At 40.2% G+C, this 18,413-nt stretch overlaps 2 protein-coding genes across 2 annotated transcripts in view; both read left to right on the forward strand.

Annotated features, from left to right (window-relative positions):
* unc5db (unc-5 netrin receptor Db) overlaps window positions 1-855 on the forward strand; it is a 195,228-nt gene extending 194,373 nt beyond the window's left edge. The window contains exon 17 of the mRNA XM_055224249.1: window positions 475-855. Within this exon, the coding sequence (XP_055080224.1) occupies window positions 475-739 (265 nt within the window). The 3' untranslated portion in view covers window positions 740-855. The remainder of the gene's footprint in view (window positions 1-474) is intronic.
* loxl2b (lysyl oxidase-like 2b) overlaps window positions 1-18,413 on the forward strand; it is a 123,061-nt gene that overhangs the window by 31,565 nt on the left and 73,083 nt on the right. The window lies entirely within an intron of this gene.

Genomic DNA, 18,413 nt, shown 5'->3' on the forward strand with positions numbered 1-18,413 from the left:
TGACCTGGACTTAAGTTAAAAATGGGATGGAAACAGTTATTTCCAGTGTGACAGTGGCAATTATTAATCAAATGTTAAGCCAGGGTTGACAGACTCTGAAGCACATCCTTACACGGTCACAACGGTTGCCAGGGCCCTTCACTACTATCACTATTTGCAGTTCTAGTTTTCTTTATTTTCATGACCATTTACATTGTAGATCCTCCCTGAAAGCATCAAAACTATGAATGAACACACAGAAAAAAAAAAACGAACTCAAAATAACTGAAAACTTGAAACCCTGAAAAGGCATATGTGAAGTGAAAAGGAGACTTTTTTTTTTCCTTATATGTTGCTTCATTTATTTGATGTCTTCTGTATGTATATAAAACATAGAAAGTACTGAACATAAAGAAAATGACACTGAATGAGAAACTTTGACTGGCATTGTACAAGTTATAACATAGAATTATCTCACTTTTTTTTTCTTTGCAGAAATCTTGGTTACTTTGCAAAGCAGTCAAGCCCATCCGCGGTCATCCTAAGTCTTTGGGAGGCCCGGCACCAGGACAGCGCAGATCTGGACTCTCTTGCCAGCGCTCTGGAAGAAATCGGCAAAATCCACAACACCAAAACCAACAACAAGGAACACCGCCAGGAAGAATCGGACTGTAACCACATAGACACCGGAAGTTTGTGTCGAATAGCCCAACTCGACACGCATGAAATGGAGGAGCAAGCGTCGGAATATACCGGATAAGACTATAACCATATGAAAATGACCATACTAATCTCCAAACCAGGACTAAGGAGGGTCTAAAGACGACCTTCCGGGAACAGTGGGGTGGGGAAATGGCCCATGATTGGATGATTGGAGCCAGTGAGTTGACCAATCAGAGGTGGAGCTGAGCCGTAAAGGGCATCGCAAGACCCGCCCCCTGAAAATAAAAGACCAATCAGAAATGTGTGTGACCATTTTACTTGGACAATTTCGTCACATTTTCTTTTCTTTCTATGTTATATAATAATTTCAAAGGCTGGGAATCAAAAAGATGTAAATGACGTTTTGCCAAAATATCACAAAAATTTTATATTGATAAAAAAAATTAAATTATGTCTTTCAACCTAGTATTTTCAAAGCAATTGTTGTATTTATTTATTTTTAATTTTTTTTACTTTCCAAAAATGTTGTGTATTAGTTGCAAACTCAATTTCACCACATCAGGGCCACATCAGCAAAATGTTGCCCTCAAATTTGCATAGATGTAAAAAATATGACTGTGTAACTGCGTATCTCCTGATAAACTGACATTTTAAGACAGTCATACATTTAATTTACCTTATCGCAGGCCACATAAAATGACGTGGCGGGCCGTATTTGGCCCTCAGGCCTAGACTTTGACACATGTCAGAGATATAAAGGCAGCCATTTCACTTTTGACTCTGATATATTACTAATACTAAAATATATTTAGTTGTATATTCTTAAAGGCGTTGTACCTGACTTTCACTTAAAAAAAAATGTCGTGATGGTAAAACTAATAACAACTAGCATGCTAACACGCACTTCCTGATTATCGGACAGTAAAATGCTTTCTAATTAGATGAAGACGGTACACAGCGGACTTATTTTGGCCTCAGGAGCTGCTTATACGATAAATATTGTACTGGGGTAAGACAATTTTTGCTCAATTACATGGGAAAAATCAGGCACAGGGTCTTTAGCTTCTTTGCACGTGATGATTGGATAATTGTTATTTTCCATCTTTGTAAAAAATGAAATTTAAAGACAAATATATTTGATCAAAGTAAGTTCTAGGAGTCATTTACAGCCTTTTGATTCTCAGTCCTTGATGTGTACCTTACTCTAAGTTGGTAGAATTTGATTTTAAGACATTCCACACTGGATAAGGAGGACAGTTATTATCGTGTGCCTCTTTTTTTTTTCCAATTTCACGTCGATCTATCCACTCTCAAAATGCCCTCTTATGCAATTATACCAGTACTGTGTTGTATCATTTGTTTAATGTTTTTTATGCTAAGGCTTTGATTTTTGAAAAGAAAGCTGCTAGTCCCTACATATTGTGAATTTTTTTGTTTAACATTTGAGATTAAAAGAGACGCAATGCTTAGCTGATGTTTTTTCCTGTTCAGTATTGTGGGTGGCCAATCGTTATATATTTCAAAACTGAGCAGTGCAGGTCTATGAGGGAACAGTGGCAGTAATAGAGCTGGGATACACAGACATTTATTTATTTAATTGTTGCCTGGAATGTTCAGCAGTATGGCATTAAAGTGGGACTAAACACCTAAACTCTTCACACAACCATATTTCAAATAGAGCCGCTAAACTGGGCAGTACCTGGAGGACTAAAGGGGAGCGTGAGGGGGGACATACTGGACATATTATGAACAGTATCCACATTTTAAACTCCGCCTCTGCGACCAGGTGTCTATAATCACCTGGCTGTAACCGGGGCAACCTTGTTTCATGTCACATAGTATGAGAAACTACAGCATAGACAGTTTTTTGAGCTGCAAATTGACCTAGTTTGCGCTAAAACTATGTAGCATTCATTCAATTGCAGGTGTTTGCTATAAAATACACTGAAAACCTGACCTCTCCACAGATCTAACTTCTACCTTGGCCTGGTGGAGCCACACTGGGGCACTGGTGGTGTCCGTGAAGATGGAGTTTAATTTCATACTGTGGAATATTCCAGACAAAGCGAATACATGTCCGTAGAAACAAGCAGGGGGCAGAACATCCACCAGAAATGTCACGTGGTGCGAGTTTAATTTTATTGGAGTTAAATGCAAAATACATGAACGCTATGGGGTATTTTTAAAGCTCAAGCAGTAAACATTTTTGACAAACAGCAAATTAATACATGAATTATCTTTTTCTGCGTTTCTGATAACAAATTGGTAATCTGTGTAATAATAATAATAAAATCCTTTCACTTAATGTCAGAAATGCCACATTGAAAACTGTATTTGAAAATTATATCAAATTAACCCTTAACTTAATACATGTGTAACTATCGGCTTGTTTTGGGGTAAAAAAGACATTTCCAAAACTAAAAATATTACTTTGATTTTGTTCCGTATTGGTCACACTGTGGCCAACCACTCTGCCACACACCCCATATATGTTACTCTTTTCTTGAATTAAACTTTATGAATGACAGAGGTTAAATGAAAGGGGAAAATATACTTTTTAGATCTTTAATTTATTCTCTTTTAAGTGTAAGAAATATTGTGCCATTCAAATTTCACTTTGTCATGGAACAGTAGCTTAACTGTTAATTTCATAGCAACCAAATGAAACAACTGTGATTGCATAACGTGTACATGCCTTTCAAAGTTTGCTATAATTCATACAAATGCTTTTTTTTTTTTTTTTACAAATGAATTAACACTATTTCAGCATTTAGAGTTGGTTTGGTGGGAAAGAAATTTACACGATTTTCAATTATATTTTTACTATACCAAATCCTGTTTTTGTCATGTAAACTTTTCCGATTTTGAATATTTTTTGTGAATATATTTTATTTTTTCCTGCAAAGCAAAGAGTGAAAATGGAGAAGTGTGCTTGTGTAATGCTTAGCGGTGCTTGTTTTGCATTACTCTGTACTCACTTATATTTTGGCTGTGTATCTAATAAACAGACTGCTTTGGTTGAGGCTACACTCTGTCATGAGGAAAGAGAAGCTGTGATTGGTGGTTTCAGTGTTTGGGCCAACTGGCTCTGTGCACAACGGGAGCTGGCTACTTCCAGTCAGCGGGAGGGTCGACAAAGCCATTTCCACTATAATGTAATCTCTATGAGGTCTTTGCCGTGCTAAAATCACTGAATCCTGACAGCTCAGCCAGAGGACAGAGAGCTGTGAGGGGATGTCACTTTACAGATGTGAGGAAAACTTCACTGGAGGACTTCTGCTTTTAGAAAGGTGGTCTTTGTGTGTCAATGCTAATGCTGCTTTCTATTAAAGCATTCGATCTAAAATAACTACGTTTTTGTAGTAAAGACCACCTAATTATTTGTAGATGCAGTGTAGATTTTTTTAGTCAGTGGCGTTATTTAAATATTTATTAGGCTCTGAAATCAGCATTAGCATTAGCCCAGACACAAAGCCGTACCTTTGTAAAGACAGTCAGGATTTGGGTACTTGACGTTTTTTGATGTAATGCCTTTTCTGTATGTGACACGCCTTTGTAGTGAAATCCAAAAATTATTTTCAAAAACAAATTAGTGCTACAACAACTGTAAGGAAGCCTTTTCTCAACGACCACAACATTTTTGTGCAACTCCTTTAATTTGAGACATTTAACATGCCCTGTGGTGTGACCTCTCCTGTCCCCCTGCTGGACATACTATAAGTTTTCCATGTTAAAATTCTAATAAATGATCTAATATGTCTCTAGTGCAAGTTTAATCATTATGTAACTGTCCCATGATAAAGAATATCTTATTAACAATTAGAATGGTATTTTTCTCAGGAAAAAGAGTTACATTTACGTCACAGGATATTTTAGTGTTTCGAAAGTCAGTTAAAGTAATAATGACAAAAATAGGACTCATGTCAAGTATCCATTTATTGGTTTTAACACGACTCAGCCAAAATCTCAAAGACATTACATTACAGCGGAAATGGTCGGGACAACTATCTCTCTGATTGGAACTAGCCAGCTGCCCCTATGCAAAGACCCAATTAAGAATTAAAAACAAATATGTATTATCAGATGAAAGTGTATGTTGCTGGCTCTAACTATTACCATTATACCATATAACTCATTTGTGGGCACTGTGTGGGCCACTACTGCACAGGCCTGCTCCTAATCACCACGTTGGACCATGGGCTGTATCATAGAAATGAATTGTGAGTGTGAGTCACCCATAGCATTCAGTCGTAACCAAATGAAGCCAATCAAGACTGTTATAGTGGCTAATCTGCGACCTGGGACTATATTTGGAAATCAGAGAATCATAACCAAAGAGGCATTCAGGAGCGAGGGTGTTGAAAGTACACACTCCTTTCTGCCTGCACCGCTGGTTTAGCAGTGTATGGGTGAGTGTTAACAAGGCTGTACACAACGACTTTAGGGAAGAAGTCACCTGATTAATGTTCATATCTTGATTTACCAGGATCATGTAGAGCGGGTTAATACGCACATTTCAAGGCCAGAGAGACGAGTCTTAGAGCAGCAGTTACAGAGAAACGAGTGACCATTTTTTCAATGGAAGTCAACTGGAACCAGACCTCAAAGGAACAACTTCGCACCTATGCTCGCTTCTTAATTGGAACGCGTCACCTCGCAGGTTAACTATGTTCATTAATATATATAGTCTGCACTATCAATGCAATAACATCTCCACTGAGACAAGCAGGTGTCAGACTTTCCACCAGAAAAGTTATGTCTTTTCCATTGGTACAGTTCACTTGGGGGCACAATGGCATGGGTCTGTTTGGTATGACTCCTCTTCATGCCCCGGGCACGACTACGGCTCCAGGGCTCTGCTACATGAGCCACTGATGTCACACAAACATAACTCATGTTTTTTTGATAATTAACATCTAAATCAGACCTGAATTATATTCTTAATAATAAGGCCAATTTCAGAGAGAGAGAGATGTTTAGTAATTCAAAGTTTGTGGTGTAATGAGACATGGCTAAACTACTTCCGCTTTTTTCCACATTTTAAACTATCTTTATATAATGTATCGGGTTTGTCTCATATTAGATGTATTATGCATTGGAAATATTATATTTTTGATCCATACATGAGTGCTGTGCATTGATAAACAGAAAACAGTTTTATCTAACATGCTAGCTTTGTTTTGCAAAGCACGTTGGCTCAACATATAAGTTGCTATCACTAGAAATATGCCGGTTTATCACAACATCAAGTCAGTATTTGGTGAGAAATTATTTTATATTTATATCTGCTTTTTGTCATCTCATTTTCACCTGAGTCTACATTCTCTTTTATCATCTCCTTTGGTTGTTTTAACCACACTTTAGAAAAAACGATCCAGGAGCCCAAGCAGCCCAGACCGCTCTGGGAGCTAGTGCCCTCCAGGGACCACTTCAGAGCCCTCAAATAGAGCAGTACTGTTCTCTTTGGACAATGGAGACACACGTGGGCCGTACCGATCTGTTGTGAAGTGAACCAATGGAAATGAGGCGATAGTGCACCCTAAAAATATCCAATAGGTCAAATTGTAATATATCAGTTTTCTACCTTCAAAACACTCAAAGTGCTTTAATAACCCAGGTAATTCGTAAATAAAATGAAACACACAAATATTTTAGAGACTTATACCAAATATTTGACTCTACCAATCACAGCTGAGCATCCCTCCCAATGATCCAATCCAGCCTTTGTATTTTCCCCCATTCACTTAACTGTGTGTCCATCTGTCACTCAAGTTGTCCGGTCCCATGCTTCTGAGTGCTCTCCGCATGGCCCCCACATCACTATTCGCGTGCCTTGTTTAACTACTGTAAATGCTGAATGTTGTACTGTACAGATGGATATGGAGAAAAAAAACAAAAAAAAACCATTAATAATAAAAAATAATAAAACATACCGATATACATTTAAAAGGTATTAGTTGACAAAGTATTTAAGATCATATTGAATAGGCTGCAGAGCTTTTCTAGTGCTGAACCTCTATGTTTGGTAACGCCCGGGCAGCTTTGTGGTATATTGTATCTATAACTATGGACATTTTGGATGTTTTCTGTACAGTAGAATTTGCAAATGTATATGCAGCCTTTTGGAAATAAATGTACAGTGGAAAGGTCCTATCATGCTTTGTGCTTTCTCGTGAAGGGTCTGACGCCTTAGGTTGATTTACTTGCACTCAAAGAATTGCATTTGGACCCTTATTAAATATATTATGCCATGTCTTTTCATTACAGAGGGGGTATTATGCAAACCAATTCTTAGCTTTGTAACATGTTTTAATGTTGTTTCCTCATCAAAAACATGACGGTAGAGGTTTTAGGTTTCCATGCATGTTTGAGTAATTTAGCAATCTCTCCTGGACCCTGTTCTAACCCTCCTTACAATTAACCGTTGAGATTATGTGCAATGCTCCTCCCACAAGTCTACATCAACCACGCCCCCACATGACCATTCTCCATAAATATACAAAAATATGATACAAAACTGTACACAGCAACTTGACAAACCTGATGCGATTTACAGTAGTTTCATTAGCGGTGTGCATGCTGTTTGTGTTTTAATAGCGCTCTGAAGGGGGAGTGACTTACCACAGAGAGCAAAGGGTGGGGAGACTCAAAGCATCAAAAAGAAAAGTGAAACTTACATGTTAATACAGTCAATATACCATTTTCAAAACAATAAAAGGTAACGTGGTGATCTAAATGTGTTAAAATAAAATAATTTAACGAGGGGGTATTTTACATGACTCTGCTTCATCCAAAGCAAATCATTTAGATTTTAAGAAGGTCTGGAGGTGTAATGTCACTTGTATGATTTCATTAAAGTAGAACATTAAAGCCAGATTTTCGGAAAATTCTCCATGGAGAGAAATAAGTTTTGTACCATACTGTGGAAGATTATAGTCAAAGGAGCAACATTTCCTTTTCCAAGCAGGAGGAGTGTGGTGTTTGTGGAAATGTATTTTTCTACATTTTTCAGTGCAATACAAATAACCAAAGAAAAAAACTTCTGTTCTTTTCTGTTCTTTTTTATTTTATTTTAATTTTAGTGACCTACAACTCACCTGCTTGTCCCTATAGTGTTAGATAAGTTGAATGCTATACTGTGTAACATACCCATGCCATTTTAGGAACAAGCACACCTTCCACCAGAAAAGTTACAAACTGCACCTTTACAAGTTTATGGAACAATACTGTTGAAGGATCTCACTCCCCACCAGCAGAGGCCGCCAAAGGGTGCATGAATGTGACGCCACACTGCTTATAATGCTTATTATGCTTTTAGTATTTGAAAATATCATGTAGTAGCTAAAAAGGATCGAATTGTTAAAGAAATCAATTTGCTAAGTGTTGAAGGATCCCAGCAGGGGTCGCCAAAGGATGCGTGAACGTGACGTCACACTACTTTAATAATGCTTAAGGTAGTTTATTAAAATGTTATGCTAAAGTTATGAAGTAAATATGACTGATTTACCGACTTATCTGTATCAACCTGCTAAATTTAGACTCATCTGTTAAATGTGTATTTGATTAACTTTATTCTTTTATTTGATACACTTATGATATTATGATTATTAAAAGGTGCCTAAGTTACTCATTTGATTAAAAGAATGTTTTGACTAAAAGGACCTTATGTATGTGCTAATGTTGCTAGTTTATGAAGTTGCTTGTTGTATCTTTAGGACTGCATTTATAGCTTGTTTTGATTTTATGATGCATTTAAGTAGCAATCTGATGCTAAATGATTTAATGGTACATTATCGTATAACCAAAGTGCCTTTTGTTTTATTTTTACTTTTATACTTTTTATACTTTTATACTTATTAAAATTTTTCTTATGCTTGTAATAACAAGGTGATAATTGTAAGATCAATGTTTGACAGTATGAACTGGGCTGGCTATAACTGACATTGAATTAAAAGCTTAAATTTGCTCTAAATTGAAGTTAAGACAAAGTTCAAAAGTTCAGTTTAGTTTAAGACAAGTTCAAGACACATCTGCGCAGGTGCAACTCTACAGTTCACTGAGTGCACAGGGCCATACCATATTTGTAATAAAGGGGAAGTACCTCGTGGTCAGGCCACGCTTACTGTCAAACACTGATTGGTTCTTGAGATTTGGAAAGCCCCTTGTAACTGTATATAAGCTGTGCTCATTCTGCAAGCGAACGGAGATCTCTCTGACATGGAGACTTTATGTTTCTCACCCACTGACTCATCTCCCGAGGTCTTTTTGACGTGGAGACTATACCGTCTCGCACCCAATTAGTTACCTCAAAAGTGCTTGCCACCGATTGGGTGAGAGCCTTTCGATTCTTGGAAACCTAGGAGTTTAGGTGGGACCCGCCTGTCTACCATTGAGACAGTTGCCAGAGTCTCTCACCAGATCCAGGACCATATCGAATCGTGCCTCATTTGTACCCTCGGCTGAATGGGTGTAGGTAGTTCGATACCTGACAAGTCTGGATTAGAAGTGGGACCCGCCTGTCTACCATTGAGACAGTAGCCAAAATCTCTCACTGTTCCAGGTCACATTGAACATACCTGACTTAGAACCCTCGGTTGAAGTTCGCTTGGCAATAAACACAAAAAAGACATTTACTGACTACACCTCATTTTTGTCTCCACACCTGATCTCCTCTACCTTTAGCTAGACTAAAAGTTTAGTAGTTTATAAATCTACTCGCAGGAGACCAGATCTTCGTAAGGTAGGTTTTCACACTTTCTTACACTTTTCTGGGCTGGTCCTGGTCCAACCTTGGGAGGTAAAAGGGTTTTGATAGGTTGCTAATACGGGTCAACTGGTGTCTCTCCCTCAGGTAAAAGTTAGTAAAGTTGCTCTACCACTGCGGTAAGTCGACAGGAGGTAAAAGGGTTTTGATAGGGTATCAAAACAGGTCAACTGGTGTCTTTCCCTCAGGTAAAGATAAAAAAAAGTTGCTCTACTGCTGCGGCAATTCGATAGGTGGGTTGCTATTACGGGTCCACTGGTGTCTCTCCTTTAGGAAAAGTTGTTAAATTTGCTCTATCACTGCAGCAATTCGACATAATGCTTATAATGTTTTTAGTAGCTGAAGATTGAATTGTTAAAGAAATTGATTTGCTAAGCTAAATTGCTATGAATGCTTATTATTATGTTACTCATTTAATCATCATATATCCTAATTTTTATCATTTTGATAAATTTTTTACCTTTAATTTTACATTGATGTTTTTTGCTTTTGAATTACAAGAGGATACTAGAATGATGTTCTACTTATTGTGTGTTACATTTAAGCCTAAAATTGTATGTCAAAACTAAATAAAAGCTGCTTATAGACAATTGACAAATGCCATTGTGGGCTATGGCGGACTTAAGTTGCAATAGTGAAGAGACCTCAACAGGAAATGAAGACAGCAGACCTGAAACTAAGTTGTGGGCGGAGATTGGGCAACAAATATAGATTTAATTCTTAACACTTTCAGCAACTGTGAAGCTTCTGAGCAGGCTGACAAAAAAGTGAAGTAAGAGTGTCCCCTGCTGACGAATATAAATAAGACTTGAATTTATTACTGTACGGCCGTGTCCCAATTCGCCCACCTGGCCTTAGAATCACCATTGGAAGGGCAGTTCGAAGGGCAGTTACGTAATTTCCGGTGCGACAAGGGCTGTCCCATTTCAACCCACCCTACTGAATGCGGCCGAAAACCTGCCCTTCCCTTTGCACCGTTTCCATGGAGATCGGACGTAACCGAAGCGTGCATCCGTGCACACTTCACGCACTTCTATATCCCATCATGCACCGCGGCTACGCAAAAAAAGAGAAGAAAATGGAGTGCACTGCACAATCGAATGCCTTCTCCAGATCCACAAAACACATGTGGACTGGTTGGGCATACTCCCATGAGCCCTCGAGGACCCGATGGAGAGTATAGAGCTGGTCCAGTGTTCCACGACCGGGACGAAAACCACACTGCTCCTCCTGAATCCGAGGTTCGACTATCGGCCGGATTCTCCTCTCCAGTACCCTGGAATAGACCTTACCGGGAAGGCTGAGGAGTGTGATTCCCCTATAATTGGAACACACCCTCCGGTCCCCCTTCTTATGCAGGGGGACCACCACCCCGGTCTGCCATTCCACAGGTACTGTCCCCGACCGCCACGCGATGTTGCAGAGACGTGTCAGCCAAGACAGCCCCACAACATCCAGAGACTTGAGGTACTCAGGACGGATCTCGTCCACCCCCGGAGCCTTGCCACCGAGGAGCTTGCCAACCACCTCAGTGACTTCAGCCAGGGTGATGGACGAGTCCGCCTCTGGGTCCCCAGTTTCTGCTTCCTCCTCGGAAGACGTGACAGTGGGATTGATCCTCAAAGTATTCCTTCCACCGCCTGACAACATCCCCAGTCGAGGTCAGCAGCTCTCCACCCGCACTGTAAACAGTGTTGGTGAAGCACTGCTTCCCCCTCCTGAGGTGTCGGACGGTTTGCCAGAATCTCTTTGAGGCCGTCCGATAGTCCTCCTCCATGGCCTCCCCGAACTCCTCCCAACCCCGAGTTTTTGCCTCTGTGACTGCCCGAGCCGCGGCACGCTTGGCCCGCCGGTACTCATCAGCTGCCTCAGGAGTCCCACGAGCCAACAAGGCTCGATAGGACTCCTCCTTCAGCTTGACGGCATCCCTTACTTCAGGTGTCCACCACCGGGTTCGGGGATTATCGCCGCGACAAGCACCACAGACCTTACGACCACAGCTACGAGCAGCCGCATCGACAATAGAGGTGGAGAACATGGCCCACTCGGAGTCCATGTCTCCAACCTCCCCCGGGATCAGGGAGAAGCTCTCCCGGAGGTGGGAGTTGAAGACCCCCCTGACAGAGGGCTCCGCCAGACGTTCCCAGCAGACCCTCACAATGCGCTTGGGCCTGCCAGGTCTGTCCGGCTTCCTCCTCCGCCAGCGGATCCAACTCACCACCAGGTGGTGATCAGTTGACAGCTCAGCCCCTCTCTTCACCCGAGTGTCCAAGACACGCGGTCGGAGGTCAGATGACACGACAACAAAGTCGATCATCGACCTCCGACCTAGAGTGTCCTGGTGCCACGTGCACCGATGGACACCCTTGTGCTCGAACATGGTGTTTGTTATGGACAAACTGACTAGCACAGAAGTTCAATAACAAAACACCGCTCGGGTTCAGATCAGGGAGGCCATTCCTCCCAATCACGCCCCTCCAAGTGTCACTGTCGTTACCCACATGGGCGTTGAAGTCCCCCAGGAGAACAACGGAGTCCCCGGTTGGTGCACTGTCTAGTACCCCTCCCAGGGACTCCAAGAATGCCGGGTACTCTGCACTGCTGTTTGGCCCGTAGGCCGACACAACAGTGAGAGACCCGTCCCCGACCCGAAGGCGCAGGGACGCGACCCTCTCGTTCACCGGAGTGAACCCCAACACGCAGCGGCTGAGCTGTGGGGCAATGAGCAAGCCCACACCAGCTCGCCGCCGCTCCCCGCGGGCAACGCCAGAGAAATGGAGAGTCCAACCCCTCTCAAGAAGTTAGGTTCCAGAGCCCGAGCTGTGCGTGGAGGTGAGGCCGACTATATCTAGCCGGTAACGCTCAACCTCCCGCACAAGCTCAGGCTCCTTCCCCCCCAGCGAGGTGACATTCCATGTCCCCAGAGCTAGTCGCCATGTCCGGAGATCCGGTCGTCGAGGTCCCCGCCTTCGACTGCCGCCCAGATCTCTCTGCACCCGCCCCGCATGGCTCCTCCCGCAGGTGGTGAGTCCACGGGAGGACGGCCCCATGTCGTTCCTTCGGGCTGGGCCCGACCGGGCCCCGTGGGGAATGGCCCGGCCACCAGGCGCTGCCGAGCACCCACCCCAGGCCTGGCTCCAGGGTGGGGCCCCGGTAACGCCAGTCCGGGCGACGTAACTGGCCTTGTTCTTTTTCTCTTCATGTTGGGCTTCTGAACCGCTCTTAGTCAGGCCCGTCTCCCAGGACCTGTTTGCCATGGGTGACCCTACCAGGGGCATGAAGCCCCCGACAACATAGCTCCCAGGATCATTCGGGTGCTCAAACCCCTCCACCACGTTAAGGTGGCGGTTCGGGGAGGGGAGGGGGTGTGACATGAAACTTTTAAATCTGAATAAAGATAAGTACAGGCTGTGTGTTTGATGATTAAAAAGGAGGGGAGTTACGTGGAATAAAAGGAATGTGCAGTTATTGCTAGACAATAAGAAGACATTATTATCATTAGAAAATATTACTGCAATAAGAATAATGTAAGAATGTTCATTTCTATTGTAAGCGTCAAAGACCAAGAGACTGAAACATAAAGTCAGAAGGTTTAATGAGTTCTACACAGGTAATGTGAACAATAAAGCAACGGACTCTGAGGAAAGGACAGAAGAGAGTCCTGAGACGTGCACAAAATCTTCATGAGTTCCGTACATTCCATACGTCTGCACCCCCTCGTGGGCACGTGTCATTTACCTTCGTGTTAGTAAATCAAGATACTAGTTTGATGTAGCGCTGCACTGCTAGAAAATACCTTATAATAATCAGATGAAAAGAACTGGCACGGCATAGAAGGGAAACAGCGCCCTCTACTGTTATTAAAGTGGTGTAGCCACTGGCCACAATACTGAACCATTAAACTGCAATATCCCAATATATGTACCACCAATCAGTGTTCTCTGATTTATAGACTATGAATGTAGAAATTATATTGTTACCTCTGTCTCTGTTATTACGTTTTCACAAGGTATATTTTGTTAAAGTTATGAAGTAGCTACAATTGAGTAAAAAAATCACCTCAAACGTTATATTTGCCTATTGATATTCAATCTAAACAGAAAGAAAGGGCTGTGACGACGACATCTTGACTTTTCTTCTATTAAATAATAATTCAAAATAACGTACGTAATGTACGTATCGTACGCTCAAATACAGCGGTGGAAGTGCGGTCCGTGGTGTGGGCCTGTCCCACTTCAACAAGATGGCGGCTACACTGAGGAGGGCAGATTCTCGACTGGAACCTTCAAACTACACTTTGAAGAGTACCTCGAAGGGACCCTTCAAAAGGTGCATTTGGCGAATTGGGACACGGCCTACGTGTAAAAAAGGCCCCCTTGTGGCCCCTGCGAGCCACAGACTTTGACTCTTACTCTCTCTTCTCATTTGCTATGCACCTCACTCTACCTGGACTCTCGTCCAATCAGAGGTTGCCTTGGACTTTCGTTTTCGCTACAAGCAGCAGTGTCTGTGTAGTTCCCTTTGTTGAACTGCTTTAATAGTTGTACCTTTGCTGTCCGCTGATTCTGTGTATTGTGTGCGTCTAGTAAGTAAGTGTGTGATCAGTGTGAGTTAATAGTGCATTATTTAATTGTATTTTTATGCCTTTGCTTTGCTTAGTTTGCTTTAGCCAACTGCCCTTCGACGCCTTGTGCCATTTCATTTATATTGTAAAGTTTATATTTGGCAATGTCAAACGGGTTCTGTAACAGGTATATGGGGTAAAGACCCGAGTTATAATGCCAATACCCTGGGCTAGGATCAGAAGACTAGGAATTCGGCTCAAGGAGAGAGTGACAGAGACAGTATGCTGCAGTTGGTACCATGTATTAAAAACATGTAACACAATAGAAACACAATAGACAAACAATGGCCATACACAAATAACAAATCAAATTGATCAGTGAAATCCAATAATAAAGTTCATTCAGTGATAGTTCAAATGCCCACAACCCCCCCTCAGTCTATATACTGCAAGCAGCAGAAGTTCAAACAGTCATTTTATAAAGTGTTGGAGGTAGATTGTGGCTGGGTCAATTTGACCTAACGATGAGAGGTAGAGTAGGGGCGGAGTGGAGGTAGAGTTGGGGTAAAGTAAGGTTGCGAGGCAAAAGAGACTATAGGCTATAAGCCTCCTACCGACCAGAGCAGGTGCAGTTCACTTGTTGCACAAGTTTCCCGATCTAGGTTCATGGGTTAGTCTGTAGCTCGCCATCTGGGAATGAGGACCTGGCCTGTGTAAACATAGGACCATGGCCTCAGTCAATACAGTTCAATTCAATGTGTACACAATCATCTGAATTTCAGTAAAAATAAGTAGCAATTGCTAAAATCTTAATCTGTCACAATATTTAACTGTATCAGTCAATAATCCTAATAAATACAATATACAATATGAGGCAACATTAATTATGTGCATAGAAAGTGCGCATTTGTATCTTCGGACAATTAGCGTTACTTTATATAAATCAAACACATGATATTAATAACTGATTATGTCATAATGTACTGGCAAAAACTGTAATGCAAGTTTCATAATATTTGCTTAAAACCTTTGGAGTAAACAGGGGTTAAAACCCAATGCTAACCGCTCATTAGAATTGAATGGAGCGTAATAGGCTACCGCTAACAAACAAACGGACTCACCAATTCCCCTTTATATTATGTAATCGAATCTCATCCCTGACGTGGCATTTCCTCGATGGTCGGTACCTATGGTTGAAGAGTAAGTTTGACGAAGTTGGAGAGTTTTTATGACAAAATGAACGTATATGGCAACTTTAAACCTACCGGCGTCGCATGCTCCTCGCGCTAGCCTCGCACCTGCCGGGTGTGTGGAGTTGCCGGCTAATATGGGCGCTGATTGGCCACAACGAGTCACGTGAGCGGGCATGTGAAATTTACGCAGCGGAGGGGAATGAGAGAGAGGGAGAGAGGGAACTGATATACCAGGGAATCCGCAATTTTCACCCGGGTTACAGGTTCACTATTTCATCCCTTTGTACTGTGCATCGTGCATTCTCTTACGAGCGTTAGTTCTGGCGTTTACAAGTTTTCACTGCGTGCACCTTAATTGGTTGTAGGCCCCGCAGCACATCACGTGTCTGAAGGGCTCCAGCGGCCTTTGTTATTTCTGTTCGTGGCCGATAGAGGGAGCCATTTGTGTAATTATTTTCTTAACCACTAGATAGAGCTATTTATCTGTCTGGCTTGTCCTTAGGCAAAGCTTACATTATCAATATTGAGGCTTTCATTTCATTAGATAAACATCACTAACTCAAGAGAAGCATCATCGTGACTCTGACCGATCACCTGCTGTGGGTTCTACTGTAACGATCCAGAAAATTAATATATCGAGGAAACCCATCCTTCCTCCCAGTACTCTTATGGTTTACATTAATAGGCTATAGCAGAGGGAAAGGATGGGAAAAATAGCATTAGTTCATCCAGGTAAAAAAAAAAGCAAAATATGTGCCATGAATCTTAGATTTGTACTACACACTTGTCTACTTGTTTCTTCTCTCTCTGTACTACACTGGTATCTACTGAATATTCACATACATTGTAGCAGCAGATTAGGCCAGCTCCATGACATCAGCCCCATCAAATGCTCATATGCACAATACAAACTGTATACTATTTGTGTGAGAGTGTTGACAGTTTTAATGTGTATTATTATTATTTTTAATATATTTTATTTTATATTTCTAGTTTGTTATCTCTTTTCAGGTCTGCCACCTGCTTGCCTCCATGAAGATATGTACGTTTAATGCTTTACTCCTGGCCATTCGAGTCAAAGCAACATCTCCATTAAAAAAACACCAAAAAAAACCACCAAAACAAAAAAACAAAAAACAGGCAATTAGAACTAGAACTGTGCCTACTTAATTCCAGCAGAGGGTGCTACACTTCTATATTCTACACACTACACCAGTGACACTGAACAGTCATTTTAAATTAGGTCAAAAACATAGTTGCTAACAGTGAAGTTGTATATAAGAGGCTAGACTACATAAATGACCTATTAACAATACAGTTAGCCCAGCTCCTGTTACTGTGAGCAAAGGTGGGGGTATGAAACAGCTAACAATGTGTTTTTTGTGCGATTTTATTATAACATGCTCTTGTAGGCCTATTGTTCTTATCAGTGGTGGAATTTAACAAAGTACAAGTAGTAAAGTACTTTACTTGAGCAGAATATTTAGGTCTTTGTATTTTACTTTAGTAAATAAGTACATTTTACTGTGGATATTTTTTAAGTAAAAAGTACTTTTCATATGATTTATTTTCACTATGTTTGTGGTAAAAAACCAAAAAAAACCAAAAAACATATATCAGAAAATACTGTAATATGGGCCTTTTAAAGTACATTTTTAAATGTGTACTTAAATACTTTTACTTAAGCAGATTTTTTCATGTGATATGTTTGAGTATTTTTTTTACCTCTGTATTTGTACTTTTACTTCGGTAAAACAATGGAGTAGTTCACACATTCTTATTGGGAGTGGTTCTCCATTCATTGAGTGCCAATATTCTCAGGAGAACATGCTGAATTGCTGATTGATTGCATCATAGGTTTTCCCCAGTGCAAATGTTTGTATTGCGACATGAGGTATTAAATACTCAGACACACATGTTGCATTCAAGTCGTCTCTTCTAACCCACAAAATTATTCCTGATTACTGTTGAAAACATTTTTGGAAAATGTTCTATTTAATGCAGGCCTGTTGATATACATATATATTTTGCACATTTCGTTTATTCAATGGGCAATATAGCCTATTATTAATAAAATAACCAAGAGATGAATGTACGTAAAAGTGGTAAGTACAGTAGTGCTTTATTAGTAGTTATTTACAACAGTTACACTAGTTACACAAATGTGACAGACAAAACTGAAAGAAAAAATATTAAAGAGTTATTTTAAAATTTCATTAATTAACTGCCACATGACCTCACCAGGAGAGGATTTTATTCTGCAGTCTTTATTATCAGTGTTTATATTTTTATTTGTATTGTGATTTTCATGTATTTGTATTCTGTAAAGCACTTTCAATTACTTCATACTTTATAGTATGAATAGTGTTATACAAATAAACTTTGACTTCTACCTAACCACTTTTACTCATATAACTACTATTACAGCTCATGTTACACTATATGATTATTTATAATACTTATATACTACTTATACTGCTATTTATACTACCCTACTACTACTTATACTGCTACTATTTATACTACTTTACTACTACTCATACAGCTACTATTTACACTACTCCAATACTACTTATACTAATACTATTTATACTACTCTACTGCTACTCATACAGCTAATGTTTACACAACTTCAAAACTAGTTATATTACTACTCTTTATACTACTCTACTACTACTTGTACTACTCCAATACTACTTATATTACAACTCTTTATACTGCTCCACTACTATTTATACTATTCTGTTACTACTATTTATGCTACTCCAATAATACTTATATTACTACTCTTTATACTAGTCTACTATTTATATTACTAATTATACTACTCTACTATTACTTATACTACTATTACTATTTATACTACTCACTACTACTTATACTACTCTGCTACTATACTCTTACTATTTATAATACTCTACTACTACTTATATTACTACTATTTATACTACTCTTCTATTTCTTATACTACTATTACTATTTATACTACTCTACTACTACTTATACTACTCTGCTACTATACTCTTACTACTTATACTACTCTACTGCTACGCATACTACTATTACTATTTATACTACTCTTCTATTTCTTATACTACTATTACTATTTACACTACTCTACTACTACTTATTCTGTTACTATACTGCAATTACTAACACTAATCAGATTTTTTAACCAAAAAGAAAAAGCAACACATATCAAAATGGGCACGTTTTTGTTTTTCAGATTTTTTACTTACGTTAAGTCCAG

Source organism: Periophthalmus magnuspinnatus, chromosome 9 (assembly GCF_009829125.3).
Source record: "Periophthalmus magnuspinnatus isolate fPerMag1 chromosome 9, fPerMag1.2.pri, whole genome shotgun sequence".
NCBI classification, from domain to species: Eukaryota; Metazoa; Chordata; class Actinopteri; order Gobiiformes; family Gobiidae; genus Periophthalmus; species Periophthalmus magnuspinnatus.